This window comes from Sphaeramia orbicularis, chromosome 3 (genome assembly GCF_902148855.1).
Source record: "Sphaeramia orbicularis chromosome 3, fSphaOr1.1, whole genome shotgun sequence".
NCBI classification, from domain to species: Eukaryota; Metazoa; Chordata; class Actinopteri; order Kurtiformes; family Apogonidae; genus Sphaeramia; species Sphaeramia orbicularis.
The window spans coordinates 27,499,642-27,516,280 of NC_043959.1; the positions used below are offsets into that span (position 1 = coordinate 27,499,642).

A 16,639-nucleotide genomic window follows, 5' to 3' on the forward strand; every position below is an offset into this window, starting at 1 on the left:
TATGGCACTTGGCAGCCAATTAGCAGCTTTGTAGAAGGTATGGTAGCAACCAACATATCTATGTAATTCCAATATCTGTGTAGCTTTTTACTTATTTATGTTTTAATTCATTATTTTTAATTTTCTTTCCCCTTATTTATTTATTTATTTATTTATGTGTATGTTAACTCACAAATATGCATCATATCTATATATCTATCTATCTATCTATCTATCTATCTATCTATCTATCTATATCTATCTATTATCTATCTATCTATCTATCTATCTATATATATATATATATATATATATATATATATGTACAGGGTGGGGAAGCAAAATTTACAATGAGCATTTAGTTGTTTTTCTCAGCAGGCACTACGTCAATTGTTTTGAAACCAAACATATATTGATGTCATAATCATACCTAACACTATTATCCATACTTTTTCAGAAACTTTTGCCCATATGAGTAATCAGGAAAGCAAACGTCAAAGAGGTGTGATTTGCTGAATGCACTCGTCACACCAAAGGAGATTTCAAAAATAGTTGGAGTGTCCATAAAGACTGTTTATAATGTAAAGAAGAGAATGACTATGAGCAAAACTATTATGAGAAAGTCTGGAAGATACTATTAAAGAAGAATGGGAGAAGCTGTCACCCGAATATTTGAGGAACACTTGCGCAAGTTTCAGGAAGCGTGTGAAGGCAGATATTGAGAAAGAAGGAGGACACATAGAATAAAAACATTTTCTATTATGTCAGTTTTCTTGTGGCAAATAAATTCTCATGACTTTCAATAAACTAATTGGTCATACACTGTCTTTCAATCCCTGCCTCAAAATATTGTAAATTTTGCTTCCCCACCCTGTATATATATATATTAGGGGTGTAACGGTGTACTCATTTGTACTGAAACTACTGAACCGTTTTGGTTTGGGGCCTTCAATACAATATGGAGGTGTAACAAACAAATACATTCCACTATATTATATACATATAAAAAAAAAAAAAAAAAAAAAAAAACACTTTATTCTGAGGCTGGGGGCTGATAAGGAAGGGTAAACATGACAACAGACAGTATAATAGAGGCACAGAAGCTGGGTCGGTTGTTCAAAGTGTGGTAAAGCACCATATGCTACATTTCACTGTATGAAAAGTGATATATAAATAAAGATTGATTGATTAATTAGATAAGTTTCACTTTCAGTTTTCCATAGATATGGAGCGCACTCTTCAGTACCCCCCTTTCACTGGTGTCCTTCACTGTACCGAAAAGGTATCGAACAGAAGACCCCTGTACTAAAAACGTACCAAACTGATTTTTTTCTGTATCATTACACCCCTAATATGTATGTACACATATATTAGGCATATTTATTACATATATATGTCTGTACATATATTCAAAGGGGGTTTAAACTTCATGAAGGTCCAGTACTTGGAGTGGGTGGGGGCAGCTGGATAGGAACTGGGTACAACAGTTTCATGTTCAAGTTGAATGTTTCTTGGTATACATTTGAAAATTGAAAATAAAACAGAACCTTGAAAAAATAAATAAAAAATAAATAAAATAAAAACTCCTCAACCAATCTCTGAGGCAGAGCCGATCAACACTGGAGAAAACCCATCTCTGCCATTTGTATCTATGAGATCTTACTTTGGTCACCACCCACAGCTTGTGACCACAGGTGAGGGTAGGGGCATGTATCGACTGGTTATTGAACAGTTCACTCAGCTTCAGCTTTCCTTGGATAACTGGTACCAATCCACCTTAAAAGAATGACAAGAGTGTGCAAAGCTGTCGTCAAAGAAAAAGGTGGTTATATTAAAGCAGGGGTGTCAGGTGTTTAAGACATAATTCAATATGTGCTCTTTAATTTTTGCTGTATTCAGTGTTAATTTACATGTACAATGGGCTGAAAACAAACAAAAAACACTGAGTGAGGTGTGTCCAAACTTCTGTTGTGTCCTGAAGGGGGCGTTAGACTTCAGCTCAGTGGAGTTTGTTGAATTGTGATATTATGTGCAGAAATGGAGAGAAACCTTTGGATGTTTTAGACCCATATTGGTCAGATTGTTTCATAAATCTACAGGTAGAGCATTCAATACACACAAAAAAAGGTTGGTTCGCCATAAAAAATTCACGAGTAAAATTAAATGTCAGTAGTGCTCTTAAGAGTCAACGAAAATATCACGGTTCATCTTCATTTACATAAAATCTGACATAAATCTGGGCAAACCTCGGAAAGTTGCAGGAGCAAGATTGTAGCTTCGTGTCGACGGCGTCTCCACGGAACGTGAAGCCAGCGCCCACTTTTTGTGCCATAATGAAGATTAATGCGAGTCATTTCCTGTGTATTGCTTTGTCTTGTTTCAAACAAGCATCGAAGGAGACAGAAAGCCATAAAAATCCTTTTGAAATCTACCTTTTTATTACAAAAACAAAAACCTTCATCTGAACTGCAGCTGGCAAGATACCAATAAATCATTTTGTCTCATAGAAATGAAATGTCTCACTTTGATCACCATAGATTTAATAAAAATAAACATTATTGGAGGTGATTAACAACAACAATGGTAAGGTGTGCCTTATCTTAATCAAAATATATCAGCTTATCATTTGTTGTTTACATTATGAAACACAGCAATGAGGACAAAAGTAAGTGTTTGTGTTTGTGTGTGTGTGTGTGTGCGTGGTGTGTGTGTGTCTGTGTGTAGGATGGGGGTGGACAGAATTTACAATAGACTAACACACTGTCTGAATACATGGTAGCTCTGTATAATGAAGATGCATGGCATAGCTAAGAAAACAATATTAATGATCGACAGGTCATGCTGATCATACGCCCCCTTCCAAAGCCGAGAACGAAACAGAAAACACCGAGATCACGTATCTTCCAGACTGTAACAGATGAGGCCCGACCGAAGGACTCACGGTGAAGTGTAATTTGCGTGTCGTCAGATGAACAGAATTCACAGTGGAAATGCTGCAAAAGAAACCAACGACAATAATGAAAATAAATGATGTCAGTGGAGCATTTGAGGAGGGCCATGCGTGAAGCAAGTGCTATGCAAAGTAGAGGCAGCGCTTCATGTGGCCACGCCTGTGTATAGGCTGTATGTGATCAGTAGTGATGCTCCCATCATTCACTATAAGCACATTTTCCTCCTCTCCGTCAACAGTCGCATAGTTCACAGTCTCCGATTCAGTCCTTGAAAGTCCGTGGAGCGTCCCTCTCCTCCTTAAGTCCCATCCGCCTCGTATCCTCTGCATCCATTGTTGCATTGCTTTCACTCCCCCTCAGTGATGTGTTTGCAACGACGTACATCTACCGTATTTTAATGTGACCCTTTTTTTTTTTCTCCCTTGGTGGGCACTGACTGCTGTTTGGTTTTGGTTTTTAGAAAGTGAGAGCATTGCAGGTGACATAATTTTGGTTGAAGTCTGTTCAGTGGGCCAACAGGAAGGGGATTAGCTTATGCAGGAACAGGAGGGTGATGCAGAGGAGGGGGTCCATGGTGCTCATTACAGCTGCAACCTGGAAGAGACGGAAAAGCATGGAAGAACAGAAGAAGAGGAGGGTTATAACAGCGGACATGTGGTTTATCAGTCAGACTTTACTCATATAGATCACTGCAGTTAAAGGCAGGAACAGATGAAACAATAATCCGTAATTATCACTGCAAATCATTCTGTTTAAAGCCACATAAAGTCCTAATTTTAAGACCCAGATGAGCATTTGCATATTTCTGTTTTTGTTATTAGATCATTTCAGAAATCTACAGGTAGAACATCCATAACAAAGAAAAACATTAACCCTGTAAAGCTTGAACCATTCAATCATTGACAGAAAATTCCAGCTGTCTGAAACTGGAGTCTTTATTGCTCCTTCTGAACAACCCCAATATTTATTATTATTATTATTTTTTTCAAATATCAATTTCCATGTATGAATTTCAATTTTGTGTCATATTTAATACATCAGGTCTCAATGCTCAAATATTATTCCTTTTGGAACAAACAAAAACATAAATAACACAAACATGTCTAATAGATTAGATAAATAAAAATCCATATATCGGCCCAATATATTGGTCTACCTCTAGTGAAAAGAAAAAAAAAACATAAATAATTTGTGTTGTTGACAATCCAAAACACAAACTTCCAAGGAAAATGATCAAGATATGCTATCAAAAAGGTACTGAAATACAAAATAACATAAAAGTATGTGATGATAATCATCATCAGTGTGTTATCACCCTGTCCAGGTCCAGGTTTAAAGTACTTTACAGATGGTGGATAAGACAATAATTACACAGAACACAAGTACATGATAAGAGAGTATAAATAAATAAATAAGTACAAAAAAAAACATAAAAATGAACACAGTAAAATAAAAAAACAAAAACAACTAGATTTAATCACTAGACACAAAAAAGGTGAAAAAAATTCTACGGAATTATGAAAAGTATTTAAATATAATATAATACAATATAAAATCATAATTAATTACATATATAAAGTGAGTAGCATGGAATAAGTAGTGATCTGTACTTATTCAGCAATATTTAATAGGAATTTATGCCATGAATATAATAAATAAGAGAATAAAATGAGTAATATTGTAAAAAAAAAAAAAAGAAATAATAATAATAATGCTGTGAAAAAATACCTAAGAAAAAGAGTAATATCAAAAAACCTCCTGAAACAAATATCATCTTGGAAAAGCAGGTTTTCAGTTTAAAGACTATGCTCCTGCACTTTGGAGATTCTAAAGACTCAAACCAGAGACGAGAAGAACCACCTCTGGTCCATAGACTGTTTGACACATGGAGCGTTTGACACATACAGTAGATACAGCTGATGCCAGACCATGAAGCCCTTAAATAAATAAATAAATAAATAAATAAATAAATAAAATAACTGCTGTCCATCCATCCATATAGTTCTTTCAGCTGTCCATCAAACACCACTTTATATTCATATTGAATTGAAACTCCTCTACTTTGCTTTTTCTAGAAGCCTGTGATTATTTTTGCTTCTTTGTTATATAAAACAGATTCCCATCATCTGAATACCAATCAGCTGATCTAATCTGCGTCCACACCGTACATACAATGCACACATGATACACATAAACGCAGACGTCAATGCCGTTGGGTGGAAGATTAATTATAATCTATACGCAGATGTTGATTAAATGAATGAAAATTATACAGCTCATATGCAGTGAAACATCAGTATTGAATCAAACCTCCTACTCTATTATCTGCCGATAAATGCCTCTGCACATTCCTCCCAAAGGACGGTTTATTTTTTATTAGGCTGATCGATATCATGGGATGATTATTCCAGTTGGTGATGCCTCTGTGGTTTATGTTTTTTCATGCACTTCAGGCTAGATAACGACAATGTGACCACTGGTCCGGTGGTCTGACTGTGTGTGTTATTACTGTAAAGGATAGGACTGAAAATAAATAAATAAATGCAGCCTGATCATGTTAAAGCTGAAAATGGACAGGATTCACTTAATGGTGAGGATCGAGTACAGCTTTTCAGGGCTAATTCATTAAACCTGGGGGGTCCGACACGTCTCTATTAGGGCTGGGAATCTCAGGGTACCTCACGATACACAATACATAGCTCATGATAATATCTCAATATGGCAATACTGCGATTATCAATATATTGCTCTTAATAATCTACGATATATCAGTTTGTTTATGATGACATGACTGTGCATGTTTGCAGTGTTTCATCTACCCCTGTGTCCTAGATGCATAAAATAAAACAAAGATCAAATGAGTCAAATGAGTCCCAGGGGATGCAAAGATAAACAAAATTTACGATTGTTTTTACCCACAAGCGGTCAATAAAAAAGTCTGTTTGCATTTTCCTATAAGCCAGCCATTTAGTAGGGGAGACCGGGGATAGTTGTAACAGTTTTGACATTTTTGTCTGTATCTTGGAGTTCTTTTAAGTCAGTGTGTTCAAAATGTGACACAAACAAGTTACAAGCATCTGCTATAAAACAGCAGAGGTGTTACATCTGCAACACTGACAGAAAAGGCATGGTTTAGTCTCAAACACAAGGACAGAAATGTTACAATCCACCCCATCGTATGGGTTAGTTGTAACACACTCTGGGGTGATATGTAACATTATTAAGTAAGTATTACAACAAAAACTTGATTTTGAAAGCTTTTTATTGAACACTTTCATTCCTGTTTAACATAACTTGTGTGTGTGTGTGTGTGTGTGTGTGTGTGTGGTGTGTGTGTGTGTGTGTCAATCACGCTTTTTACTGTGAATCATTTTAGTTCCAGGTATTTTAACATACCAAAACTGAACTGTGCAAATGTGCACCAGGAACATTAGTGAGTGTGTGTGTGTGTGTGTGTGTTTGTGTGCATGTGTGGATGTGTTTGAGCCATGTATTTCCCATTAACTACTTACCTTTCTAGCCTATTTAACGTGATAAAACTGAACTAAATGTGCAGAATAATGTGCACCATGAACATTAGTGTGTGTGTGTGTGTGTGTGTGTGTGAGTGCCAATCACGTTTTTCACGCCAACGTGGAAGCTCACTGGATCCCTTCTGTTCTAGTTTCTTTCTTTCTTTATAAATCTGTATAGAGTGCCATGGCCTATGCCGTACAGTTTTGCCACTGCTCTTACTGACTTTCCCTGCATCTTCACATCATTTGAGGCCCTCTCCAAAATGCTGAGAGGCACCCCCCGGTCAGTCTTTCGCTTCCAACCCCTGGGCATACTGAAATTCAATTAAAAAATGCACATGCACATTTCAAATGTTGGTTGGGGTAGGTTGTACCATTTTTCATTTTTGTTCCAACTAACCCAGACCCCTGTAGTCACGAACTAGCTTACCTTACAGCTAACAACTAAAACATTAGCACTGACAACCTGCATGAATACTATCTACATAGACACACATACACATGATTTAAGTTGGATTAATGTAACTGTAAACCAAGTGATGCCATAACAAAGATAAGTTAAGCAAAAAAAAAAAAAAACTTTCTTACCTCAAAATTTGTTTTTCCCTATACATTTTTTTTCTGTGTGAGACAGGCTGCTACTTTTTTCCCATGTGGGACAAGGTCTAAACTGAGCATGTGTAGAGTGTATCAGGTGATTTGTAACTTGTTCCTGATTGGAGAAATCGAGAGTGTTACAACTAACCCATGTTACAACTATCCCTGGTCTCCCCTAGTTAGTAGTGCCCCCCCCCCCCCCCCCCCACACACACACACACACCTCTCATTTCACTCAGTGTGTTGTGAGTTTGTCGATCTGTGGAGTGAACACTAGTGAAAGATGCCTCCGAAAAAGCAGCTAAAACAGTGTTTTTCAACCTTAGGGTCTGGACCCCACATGGGGTCACCTGGAATTCAAATGTGGTCGCCTGAAATTTCTAATAATTGATTAAAAAAAAAACCCAAAAACTTACTAATAAAAAATATATGGTGAGTTGACAGAGACAATCCCAATCCATAAAAGACATGACAAACTGTGAAGCTGAAACTGAAGCACTGTGGTACTGTTTATCTTTCAAATGTTCATTGTGGTCAGTTTCAGATGCTGCAGCTCTTTCATAATTCATAGTTTGAGTTATTGTTTGTTCAGTATTAATTGTCAGCCTTGTAAATCCAAGCTGGACTGACTGTACATATCCTGACCAAGGAAAATAAAATTCTCACTTTGTGCAGTAATCTACACCTGGCTTTTCTGCCTCCGTCCATAATAATATACATTATATAGACTAAATGTCATCTAAAAATTAATGTTTATTTGCAACATAGTTTAGCAAACTTTGATCAAAAACCAATTAATTTTAGCAAAAAAAAAGTCTCCATTTTGAATGTTTGGGGTCAGCAGAAATTTGTGATGTTAAAATGGGGTCATGAGCCAAAAAAGGTTGGGAACCACTGAACTAAAGTATAGTTTTATGAGGATCTTCCCGGCTCAAGACTGTACAACTGCCAGTGAACTGGTCTGTTTTAACGGTCACGGATCTCAAGCTCGTGATGACTCCTCCCCAACCCCTGCTGCTGTAGTTACTTTTTTCTTCTTCTATAACTTTGGTCCAGTTTTCAGCCACTCGTATGAAGAACGCCCCCTGGAGGACATGTAAAATGGTGACTGGTCTCACTAAGGAGGAACAATTAAAGAAGTTTATAGCGGCTATATTTTAAGAATAGTAATTTTAAAAAACACAATACGTGGCGAGAGCGTATCGATAATCCATCATAAGATTAAATATCGTGATCGTTCGCCATTTTTATATTTTTTCCAAGGTTATTTTTTATTGAGTTTTTTACAGCAATATTGCAAAAAAAAAAAAAAAAATCTAAATAGGAAAAACTGAACATACACACAAACAACAGCAACAACAACAAAGAACACAAAACAAGCCACATATCCCCATGGACGAATGTAACAGACTTTGTACAAAGCAAACTTACACTTAAACATAGGTACAAAATATCACAAACGAGAAAAAAAAAAAAGTAAATACAAATGTATACACACATACATATGAAATACAACATGACATGTAAATATTCCCCTATAGACTTATGTGCATGTAAGCGTATACACATGTTCATACCCAAAAATTGTGTGGCAAAGTGTAAAGCATAGGGAAAAAAGATATATATACATATGGATATTTTGTCACATTCCTGATCTCTATGGAAAGCCCTTCTACAACATGACCATAGTTTTTATACCCCATCCATACTAATGCAGATATCTGGCAAAATTGAAATGTTTATCTACGTTTGAGCCTCGTATCCGCATAAACAGTGTCTGGTCACAAAAAGAGACATTATTAATGTTTTCCAAAGTATAGATTGTAGACTCGATGTGTATCTGTGTGTTCAGGGAAAACAGAGATTAGAAACTGAAGGTGTCTCACCCCATTTTGCTCATGTCTATTATGCCTTTGTGTGATAAAGCTGCACCTGAAACATCAAATCCAGGTGTATAAACAAGTGTACGACCTGCAGTAGATGGAGGTCAGCACCGACACCTCTGGGACAAATCCACATCATGTAAAGAATACACTTCCACAACTACAACCAACACAGGAAACGCAACTTTATAGCTGAACTTGTTGCTGCTTCAGCTTCATAACAGATTAAAGCAGGGGTGTCAAACTCATTTTAGCTCAGGGGACACATTCAGCTAAATTTGATCTGAAGTGGGCCGAACTAGTAAAATAATAACATAATATATAAATAATGTCAACTCCAAACTTTTCTTTATGTTTTAGAGCGAAAAAGTAAATTTACATGATGAGAAGGTTTACGTCTACAAACTATCCTTTCAAAAGATGTGAATAACATGAACAAACTGAAAAAATAAGTGTAATTTTTACAATATTATGCCAGAACTAAAAGGATTGTTAATATCTTTGTGTAATCCTTGCATTTCACACATTTATCCCAAGGGCCACACTGGACCCTTTGGCGGGCCGGATTTGGCCCCCGGGCCGCATGTTTGACACCTGTGGATTAAAGCGTCTGTGTCTGCTACGTCCACTATTATCCACGGTGTCCACAGGTTGGACAACAATAACTATGGTTTGTCTGAGCGTTTGGACCAGTTTGGAGACATTTTGCGTCTGTGGACAGAGATATTTTGTAAGATGCAGCTTGTGCGGATAAAGTTTTTTTTTGTTGTTTTTTTTTCACCTTCTACTGTCTTTTATGTATATTTATGCTGAGCTCTTGCAATTCATTTTCCAATGCAGTTTTTCTGCAAATGACAAATAAACTGATTCTGAAAAAAAAAAAAATCATTTTCTGAACCGCTTAATCCTTGAGAGGGTCGGCGGTTGGGGGTGGAGCCTATCCCAGCTACCAATGGGCGAAGGCGGGGAGAAAAAAAATCAGTATAGAAAAATATCCATGTTAGAACTGTGTGATAGATGTGCAATGTGTCTGACATGTGGGTCTGTTTTCACATATGACTGTGTTGTATATCACTGTTACATTTTTTTTCAACATTTTTTAAAAAATTGTACTGTTTTATATTTTGCTTTTATCCTGTAAGTTCTTATAAGTACAATGAAAACCGCTGTACAAATTATTATTATTATTATTATTATTAGGGCCGTCAAAATTAACACGTTACCGCAGGTTAATCCACCATCATGATGAATCTGATTAAAAATTTAAACGCAATTAACTCATTTGCAGTGTAGAATGATTCTGAACGTCTGTGGCAACACATTTTGGGCAGTTTCTCCAAGTAGAGTTAGCGTCGCACATGAACAAGTGGGCAGTTGATCCGGTAGTGACAGGCAGCAGAACCAACCCATAAGGATGGAAGACACTAAACAGCACGTTGGCCCTCTGGAAATATGAGGACAAAAAAAAACAAGACGGAACAGTTGTTTACAGTTGTTTTGTTTCAAGTTGTTTAGTTGAAACTGCTGAAGGTGTTTAATAAATATGTTACTTGCATATATATTCCCTTCTCTCTTGAGTCTTTTCGCTCATGCATAATAAAACATGATTAATAGAGATTAAAAAATGAATGATATTTAATCGCGATTAATTGACAGCAACAATTATTAATCTGATTAAAAATGTTAATTGTTTGATAGCTATCATTATTATTATTATTATTATTATTATTATTATTATTATTATTATTATGACCATAGACCAATCCAGAACAAAGCTGTTACTGATTTTAGACACAAAATGGAACCAGTGCCTGTGCTTCTAAATGGGGAAAAGGTGTCATAGTGTCCTGGAGATGCATTTGATGGGTAGATATTCTACACATCACGGTGACAGATTGAGGCTGGAGCTGCATGTTGATCCGTCTGCGCGTCTTATTTCCATATTTGTATCTCCTTCAGTTCCTCTCCTCACGTCTCCGTCCCTCCCACCTGAGATGTGAGCGGAGGAGTTGAGGAAAAGACACAGGGAGGTTCAGGATTTTATGATGTTTATCAGATGAGCAGGACAATGTTCATGTCAACTCATAATTAACTTTTAATTCAATTCACACCGTGGCGTAATGTGTCGAGACTAAGGTAGGGATCTTATACTCTTTTAATTTCTTTATACGTAACACACGAGTTTGATTATTTTACATTAGTACCATTTATGAAAAAGGAAATTGTTTGCTCCTGCCTTTTTTATTCACTACATATCTGGACCCGTATTCCTAAAGATTCTTTGTGCAAAGAGTTGTTCCTAGTGTCCAAATTCTAAGAAAATTCTTAGAATCATGATGTTTTCTTAGAATTTCCCCTAAAAACAAAGAGTAGATCCTAGTAAAGATAAAAGCTATTCCTAAAGAATCTTAGCCCTTAAGAGAGCTCCTGAGGTGAGAGCTGTTAAGAGCAGAGAAGAGGACTTTTAAAGGGCTTAGGAGTTCCCTGAGCAGAGGACAAAATGGCCGACGGAAGAGGCAGGAGGGATATTCTCTAAACACTGGATGACAGTGAATTAATTAAATGCTACAGATTGCACTGTAAAAAAAAAAAAAAAAAAAAAGTTAAAAAAAAAAGGTATTATTCCGGCAGCAGGGGTGCCGAAAAAATACTGTAAAATAACGGGAAATAGCCATCTCATAAAAATACAGTAATTTTCCATAATTAAAAAACAGTTTTTTTGCCCCAACTTTACATGAGATTTTGCATATTTTTTTGACTTTTTATTGTTTAATAAAGAATATTTACATGTATTAAAATAATCAAATTACCTATAAATAAATATATACATATATATATGTATGTATATATGTGTATATATATATATATATATATATATATATATATATATATATATATATATATATATATATATATAATTTTCAATGAGACTAAGTTGTACAATCCACTGATAAAAACTGTATTTGGACAGTTTATCAGTGCTTATACATGTTATACACTCACAAAAATACATTTATTCAACATTTTTGTTGTGAAACCTGCCGTAATTACACAAGATATTTGTCAATTAACAAACAAGTCATGTTAAACTTAAAGAACAAATACTTCTTTAACAGTTAATTGTCAGTAATTTTATCTTGTTTTATTATTTTTTTTTTTTTTTTTACAATATTAAACTTTAAATTAACAGTTTAATCTCATAAATAGAAAAGAAATATTTGTGAAATTACAATACATTTGCAAATGTATTTTAACTGTATTTTTCAGTGAAAAAAGAAAAAAATTCTTTTAAAAAATTGAGATTTTTTGGTTATTCACAGTTACAGTTTATTCGTGTTATTTTACATTTGACGTGTAAAATCAGTTTATTTTTATAATTTCATTGATATTTTCCTGTATCTTAAAAATACAGGAAAAATCTGTAAAATAAATGGTGAAAATTCTGTTAAATTACTGATTTTTTTACAGTGTGGATCGTGCAGGAATCATGTTTGTGGTTGATCTCATTAGAGTTGCACTTACTTCTCCAACCCAACGCCACAATGCAATATCATCCCAAATGAAAGTCATCACAACACTGAGGTATTTGGCAACAGGGAAAATGCAACAATGCAGCAGTGATGACCTGGGTCTGTCACAACCTTCCATCTGCAGGGTCATCAGCCTCCTGAGGCCGGTCAGCAATCACAGACACTGATGAAAGCTGAGCCATTTTACTCTCGTTAATACCAAATTGAGTTGAAATGCTGAAAGTTGAAAGTGCAGAAATGACCAACATGCCAATTAATATGAGCAAATGAATATAACTATCACTATGTGAATACTGTGCAAGTGAGTTTTTTCACACATTTAAGCAGTGGGGGGTGATAGCGTCATTGTCCAGCAGGAGTGAAAGTCAAACTAACTCGCTTTAAAGTTCCTCTTATTCTCCAGGCAGCACACACACACACACACACACACAGGAGCAGCGAGCGACAGAATCTCCACGCAGCAAAAAAAGTTAATATATCGGCTACATATTGGCTGATGTTGGTTAACTGGTGATACGCTATAATCGGCCGATTAATCGGTCAGGTTCTAGTTTGCGTATATGAGATCACTGGACTGTTGATAGTCAAAATGCTTCCTCAGTAACAAAGCAAATAGGAGCTTAGATGTGCGATCTCCATATTTGTTGTTTATGTTCAACATGAATCACCTGGTATTCTTTGAGGTGGGAGTTAACTTCAAGTGCAATGTGATATCATGAATTGTGTACGGACAACGCGCCACTTTTACTTGGCGTGTTATCCGTACACATTATAAGCTTTCAGCATGTATATTTAAGTCGTATAAAATAACACGCCATTAGGTCTAGGTTTAGGGTTAGATTTTGGGTTAGTGGTTAGCATGATCACCAGCTAGCGTGATTAGCAGCGAGGGTTGGGTTTAGGGTTAGCGATTAGTGCATTGACACGCCATCAAATGGAATTAAATAACACGTGAAAAGATGAAAATGCGTACATATAGCACGCCAAATGCAATAAACTGGCATTACATACAACACGATTTCATGAGATCAGTCTGCCAAGTGAGATATATTCTACCTCCCAGCGCTTTGGAATGCATCATGACAAATCCAGGAGTCAAGGAGGCATAAAACAAGGACATGAGAAGATGCTTAAAGTTCAGCAGCATCGTTACTTCATTGTTGCTCTTCCTCTGCAGAAGTAGAATACTGTGTGAAAATGTGTTTTCTTCTAACATAACCTTAGTGGAAGGCTTACTTATAACACAGAATGTAAATCCTCTTGAGACTCATTAGTGAGACTGGGCTAAAGTGCATAAATAATACTGACTTATTATCGACTTAGTACATTACATTACACTATTCCTTTTTAATAATAATAAAAAAAAACTCTCAGTAATACTTAAATTAATGTAAAAAAATGCTATTCCTGTTTCTTGCTGCAGGATAAATATCATATAGTAAAACAGTAAAGGCCAATAACCCTCAGCCTTTTCTAATATATTCAGGGAAAAGAACATTAAAAAAAAAAGCCTCTATGCTGTTTTGAACAAAGGAAGGGTTTCGAAAACAGTGAGCCATGTTTTCGACTGGGTGACCATTTGACTTTACATTTGAAAGCAACATATTTCACAGGGACAGGGACTTGTTCCTCTTAAATTGCTACATCTATAATCTTTCCCACAAGCAATTTCAAGCCACCCAAAAAGATGAGACCTGTTCAAAAGAAACATATTTCTGTGAGTCTGGCTGCTGTAGCCAGGGCTGCAACCGACATTTGGTGTTTTATTTCTAATGATACTTATCTCTATTAAATGTGTTTGTTGTGTTTATGTGATGCAATTTCAATAACTAAATCACAGTTCAAGTTCAGAGATTAAGACCAGTCAGTCATGTAAAACACTGGACACCCCCGCTCACAGCTGGCATCCCAGCACACTGTTTGTACAAACCTGTCTGAATCACTCTGCATCTTTTATTTATTTATTTTTTTTATTTATATATTTGGGGGTTTTTGCCCCCAATTTGTCTCTCATTTCTACATAAAAAGACATGAAGTGGAGAAACTAGAGACCAGAGGCTCACTTTGCTTAGGACTTGGCGTAATGCTCTTAAATTATGCAAACAAACAAGAACATGGTGTGTGGAAAAGTAGGTTGTTTGTTGAATCTGAGTACAGAGAAAATCCTGCAGAACCTGTTTTTTTAGGATGGGTGTGTAATATATATCACCTTTATTACCCCACCCCCCAAAGAGGAAGCAAGGGGTATTGTTTTTAGTTTGGTTTGTTTCTTAGTTTTTTTTTTTTTAATTGTTGACACTTTTGCAGCAAAACTATTGATTGAATTCATACCAAGTCAGGTTTATAGATTGCCACTGACCAACAATAGATGTGATTACATTTTGGTAAAAGTAGGTCAAAGTTCACATTTTTCATGAATTTTTAATTCTTTTTTTTCCCGATTTACTTATAATGGGTGAAATTTGTTAATGCTGACATCAGCACATGCATAGACATGATGACATCAGCTGGATCAATGCCAAAAAAAGCTACAATACATGCAAGGGGCGGGGTTTGTTGTGCCTGGCACCATTTGTTTAATATTGGAATATATTGACTTGAAGGCCTAAATTGCGATGTAAGTAAGAGAACATGAAAAATAGTGATTCTGGAAACAACAGAAGACCTAAAAAATAAAATACAAGTGGTTCCAGGTACAACAAACCCCGCCCCTCGCAGGTTTTGTAGCTTATCTTGGCATCGATCCAGCTGATGTCATCATGTCTATGCATGTGCTGATGTCAGCATATCAATTGCCTCTGTATAGCTATGTGCCAAGTTTGAAGTACACTGAAACAAAACTGATGTTTTTACAGACATTTGAAATTTCATCCATTATGAGTAAATGAGAGAAAAAATAGATTAAAACAATTCTTTAAAAATTTTTAACTTTGACCTACCTTTACTAAAATGTAACCACATCTATTCATGGTCACTGGCAATCTATAAACCCAATTTGGTATGAATTCAACCAATAGTTTTGCTGCTAGAGTGTTAAACATAGAAAGAAACAAACAAACTGAACTAAAAACAAGACCCCTTGCCTCCCCTTCAGGGGGTGGGGTAAAAATCTTATTACAGTTAAGACGTGGGTAATCACTGGTGATAAAAGTGAAACAACCTTAAATAATGAACCAATAAAACAAGTAAAATCAATAAAAATATAACAATTTAAACTTGGTAAAACAATTATTAGTAATAATGACATTAAAAATGTGAATTGGCCTATCTAAAGGAAACAATCTTAAGCTTTTCCTGCTACTGTTTCATGTTGCAGTTGCAAAAAGAGTAAAAGTAGATTTTCCAAGATCCGTAAAAATAAGTGGAGCTGAATAAAATAATTTAAGCAAGTTTAATGGGTGACCTTATTAAAACATAATAACGCAGTGATATCCTACTGAGACCCAGCAATGCATTTTGGTCCTCTGTAGGGGACAAGAGTTTCACAACTTTATTGGAAAAACAAAGGACTTTCCCTAAAAAAATTGGAAAATGCATCTGAAAAAACTCTTGCATTGTGCTGTTTCCAATAAAGGCAATTCTTTAATGTAAAAAAGCCACAACTTGTACTTTCCTGGGCCTCAGGAGGCTAAACAGAGGGAAAAGACCAATATTGATCTATATCACAACAAACAAGAATCTACAACATCAGACTAAGTGAACGTGCCTCAGCAACAAACTGGTGGAATTTCTAAATGGACTGACATTTTCATGGGTGTCCCTGCATTTCAGAAAGCAGCAAGTCTGGAACATTAAGGCATATATACCATGTGTAAAATATTAGGTCCAGTACTTAGAACAGACAGTATTTGTACATCTGTGTCAGTTGGGTTCCTGTCCATTGATGCCAGTACTGGACAACTGGTTTCAGCACCATGGACAGCGGTCACAACACGGACCATGGAGTCAAGCCCAGAACACGACAGACAACAGCTGATTACCATACCAGCAAACGCCACCAGTAGAGCAGTCGAGTCACGTCAAGGTTAGATCTGACTAAATCTGATCAGTGATAAATTATCCCTCAATGACCTAAACAGCCACCAGCGACCAAGAGCATCTACGCATCGAAAATGTCTAATACCTTCTGAACCCTTAATCCTGTCAATACATGTAAATAATTCAGGTAAAATGCAGTTTCTCAT

The 16,639-nt window shown here is 36.0% G+C and overlaps 1 protein-coding gene across 2 annotated transcripts in view; it reads right to left on the bottom strand.

Annotated features, from left to right (window-relative positions):
* vstm2b (V-set and transmembrane domain containing 2B) overlaps positions 1–16,639 on the bottom strand; it is a 176,236-nt gene that overhangs the window by 102,406 nt on the left and 57,191 nt on the right. Inside the window, exon 5 of one of the 2 annotated variants that reach the window (XM_030126939.1) lies at positions 3,298–3,524. The exons of the other annotated variant lie outside the window; for it this stretch is intronic. Coding sequence (XP_029982799.1) covers positions 3,463–3,524 — 62 coding nt within the window. The 3' untranslated portion in view covers positions 3,298–3,462. Of the gene's footprint in view, positions 1–3,297; positions 3,525–16,639 lie in introns of those variants that run through there. 2 annotated transcript variants of the gene reach the window in all.